General features: G+C 39.6%; 1 protein-coding gene across 1 annotated transcript; it reads left to right on the forward strand.

Annotated features, from left to right (window-relative positions):
* Positions 1–262: 262 nt before the first annotated feature.
* Positions 263–2,583, forward strand: LOC121973855 (cytochrome P450 71A1-like). The gene is made up of 2 exons (XM_042525202.1): positions 263–1,221; positions 1,826–2,583. The coding sequence occupies exons 1-2, from the start codon at positions 301–303 to the stop codon at positions 2,450–2,452; spliced, it is 1,548 nt and encodes a 515-aa protein (XP_042381136.1). The 5' UTR covers positions 263–300; the 3' UTR covers positions 2,453–2,583.
* Positions 2,584–4,054: the final 1,471 nt, after the last annotated feature.

A 4,054-nucleotide genomic window follows, 5' to 3' on the forward strand; every position in this document is an offset into this window, starting at 1 on the left:
TTGATATCATGTAAAAAATAATATAAATTTTTTTTGTTAATTTTATTATTAAAGCTAATAGATTTATTTATACAAATTATCTATAACAATAATAGAAAGAATAAATATATCAATCTTTGATTATGGGTTAAATATAATAAATTTTAATTAATTAAAATTAATTAGAAATTATTTATATTATTGTCATTAGCTGCCCCATATCACCGCATCGGATATAAATTTGGACGAGAAGTGAGTTTGTTCGTATCATTTTGATTGGAATAATCCAGCGATCTATTGCCCAAGGCGGCTGGCTTCGGCATGTTGTCTCAATCTTCTCTTTTGCTCATTATTGCTTCGTGGTTTCTCTTCTTCGTGTTCTGCCTCCGGTGGACGCGGGCCAAGAAAACACCGGTCGACCATCCCCCTGCTGTGCCGGGTCTCCCTGTCTTTGGGAACCTCCACCAGATCAGTTCCCTCCCGCACCGCTCCCTGCGAGCGCTCGCAGAGAAGCATGGCCCCGTCATGCTCCTCCACTTGGGCCGCGTCCCCACCGTCGTGGTCTCCTCGTCGGCCGGCGCCCAAGAGGTTTTGAAGACCCGCGACCTCACCTTCGCGAGTCGCCCGGACTCGAGCCTCGCCGACCGACTCTTCTACCGTTCGCAGGAGATTCTCTTCAGCAAGTACGGCGAGCCGTGGCGCCAAATGCGGCGCATCGGCGTCCTCCACCTCCTCGGCCAGAAGCAGGTGCACTCCTTCCGAAAGGTCCGCGAGGAGGAGGCCGCCGCCCTCGTCGCCAGGATCCGAGCCGCCGCCGGAGGCCCGGTGAACTTGAGCGACATGATCATCGACTTCACGAGCGACCTCACCTGCAGGGTGGCTTTGGGCCGGACGTACGCCGACGCCAAGGGCTGTGGCAGCCAGCTCCGGGCTCTCTCCGGGGAGTTCATGGAGCTCATGGGCCTGTTCCCGGTGCGCGACTACATCCCCTGGCTGGCCTGGATCGATTGGCTGAGTGGCCTGGACGGCAGAGCGAAGAGGATCGGGCTGGAGTTCGACGCTCTGCTCGAGAAAGTCATAGCTGAGCATCGCCGGAGGAAGCTCACCGCCAAAATCGACGCTGACGACATGGATCCGGTCGACATCTTGCTCTCTTTGGGCGATAGCAACGAAGACGGCGCCGCCGCTTCTTCCTCCTCCAACATTTCCCTCACCATGGACAACATCAAAGGCATCATTTTGGTAGGCTAATAAGTCTATTTACATATTTACACATATATTGTTAAGAAATATGATATTTTACTATTTTATTAAAAATCTCCCCTCATTATTATTTAATTTTGATGAAGTCTAAAATAAATTTATGCTAATATTCTTTTTTTATTCACACTAAAAATAATTCTAAGTTTTGTTAGTAATTCCACAAGCAAAACAATCAATGATCTAGAGTTCGAGAGCTGCGACATATTATTATGAATTTTTCTCATCATTAATTTTCTCTAGTTATTTTATATAAAAAAATATAGTTCTCTTTAGTCCCACATCTTTAAATTGACAACACTATGATTAAAGAAACTTCTATAAATATTTTAGGCCGACAATGTTAAAAAATATACTTTTCTTAATTTTTTTTTACTAAGATAAGTATAATATTAAATTAAATTAATTTTTTCATAGGGAAGTCAGAAGGATGACAATCGAAAATCCAAATAATTTGAACGTTCTTTAGTAAATTTGGTGAAGTTTTTTCACTATGAAAAAGTAAATTTGCATATGTCGCTTCTATTTTTATGGTCATTATCTAGATCTTCTTCCTCTGTTTTACATGTATATCTTCCTTTTGCAGGACATGATTGTCGGTGGAACTGACACGACGACAGCAACGCTGGAATGGGCAATGGCGGAGCTAATCCGGCACCCGGAAGAAATGACAAAAGTGCAAGAGGAGATCCGGCGAGTCGCCGGACCCAGAGGAGAAGAAATAAGAGAAGAGGCCTTAGAAGGGATGGAGCAATTGAAGGCGGTGATCAAGGAGACACTCCGTTTGCACCCGCCAGGTCCCCTGTTGCTCCCTCGAGAATCCATGGAGACCACCGAGCTCCAGGGCTACTGCATCCCCAAAGGCACGAGGGTGGTCGTCAATGGCTGGGCGATCGCAAGAGATCCTGCTTTGTGGGATAAGGCCGAAGAGTTTCTGCCGGAGAGGTTCCTGGTCGATTCCGGCGCCGGTGCACTCGACTTCAAGGGGATCGACTTCAGGTACCTGCCGTTTGGAGCAGGGCGGAGAGGCTGCCCGGGCTCCGGGTTCGCCATAGCCGCCCTGGAGGTTGTCCTCGCGAGCTTGTTGTACCATTTCGACTGGGAGATGCCCGGCGGGATGACTGCGGAGGAGATGGATATGGACGAGGTGTTTGGGCTCGTCATGCAAAAGAAATCGAGCGTGATTCTACGAGGAAGGCCCTTCAAAGATTAGGCATCTAAACCACATGCATATCTAGTCAAATAATTTGTCAACTCTCGTACTTGTTTACTTGAGGTGGCAAAAGTCAACTCTCCTTTATATTTGTTTTTTTCTCGTGCTGACGACAGCGAGGTGCCGCCCATGATCGCTGAAAATTTCCGATCGAATTGATCATCAATCGGATTGGAAAATCTAAAATCTATATTATGAAATAATAATAATAATAATAATAAAAAATATCAAATTTTCAGACTTAATCACGAAGATGATAATTCCATCTATATATAGAAAATTTTCATCGACTAATAACATAAATTTAAAAGTACTAATGACTTATTGTTTGTAGTGTTATCTTTCTCACAGTTTGTTTACTATTATAATTGACTCGTGAATATCTTATTAATTGGGGAAGTATTTTATCATTATACCGTGGTTAGGGGCTATGTTGAAATTAATTACGTCATTTGAGTTATGATGTAGCGATAAGACATTCAGATTGTCTCCTAGATATTTAGGATTCGAACCTCAATTATAGTGAATTTATAAGAATTTTTTTTTCAAATGGGATCAAGACACCTGGACTGTCCGTTGCGAGTGCTTTTCAATTTATTCTGATGACCGATGAAAAATTTTTATAGGACCGAATCGATCATCTAATTAAGTTCGACGTTACCCATGTGATTAATCAATTTTTTTTATTAAAATTAATTACATAAGAATAAGTATTCAGTTAACATCTAATCGAATTGATTATTTTTAAATTAATTGGACAGATGGAATATTTAGGCCTGATCGGACTATGACAAAATGGCTAGTAAAGATGTAGTTAGGATCTAAATGATATCTAAAGCCGGCCTGACTATAATTAATATAATAAATTAATTAATTTAAAATATAAATAAGAAGTTTGTGAATATTAATTTTTTAAAATATAGAATAAAAGTATTTAATATTTAATGCTATTGAAATTGTGCTCGATTATTCTAGAATCAAACTGTGATTGCGTGGTTGGAAAAATATTTTAGAAAAAATATTTGATTTAAATTTAAAGTCTAGTGGAAAAAATATTTCATTGGATGAAGTGTATTTCTTGTTCCGGTGATCACGATCTGGACTATGAAATTTTTTGTATTTAGATTCGGGCAAAATCTAATTTGACTTTTAGTATCCAGTGGGCGTAGATAGGATTATCGACTAGGAGGGATGATTTTCAACCTAGAGAAATAATTTTTAAAAAATTTAAACGTTAGTGTAGATTAATTTCTTAATCTAAATTTTAAATTTAAAGATATGAAAACTAAATTTAAATTAAAAAAATTTCATCTTAACCGTTGATTTTAGTTGAAAGTTGATTCTCAAGTTTATTTATAACTTAAAATCAAAGAATCATGTATGATTTCGTTTCCTTATAATATTTAGTATTGCTACATATGATACCTTTGTACGATACCTTTATTCCAATCTAAATAATCATCTCAACTATAAGGAGGAAGGGGAAGAAAAAAATAATTAAAAGAGAGGGATGAGCGAAAGTATGGTGGTGTCATACGGCATGATAGAGTTGTGCGTAGAAAAGAGAGAGAGAAAGCAAAATGAAAGAGAAAGTTTCCTTAA

The sequence above is a fragment of the Zingiber officinale genome, chromosome 4A (genome assembly GCF_018446385.1).
Source record: "Zingiber officinale cultivar Zhangliang chromosome 4A, Zo_v1.1, whole genome shotgun sequence".
NCBI lineage: Eukaryota > Viridiplantae > Streptophyta > Magnoliopsida > Zingiberales > Zingiberaceae > Zingiber > Zingiber officinale.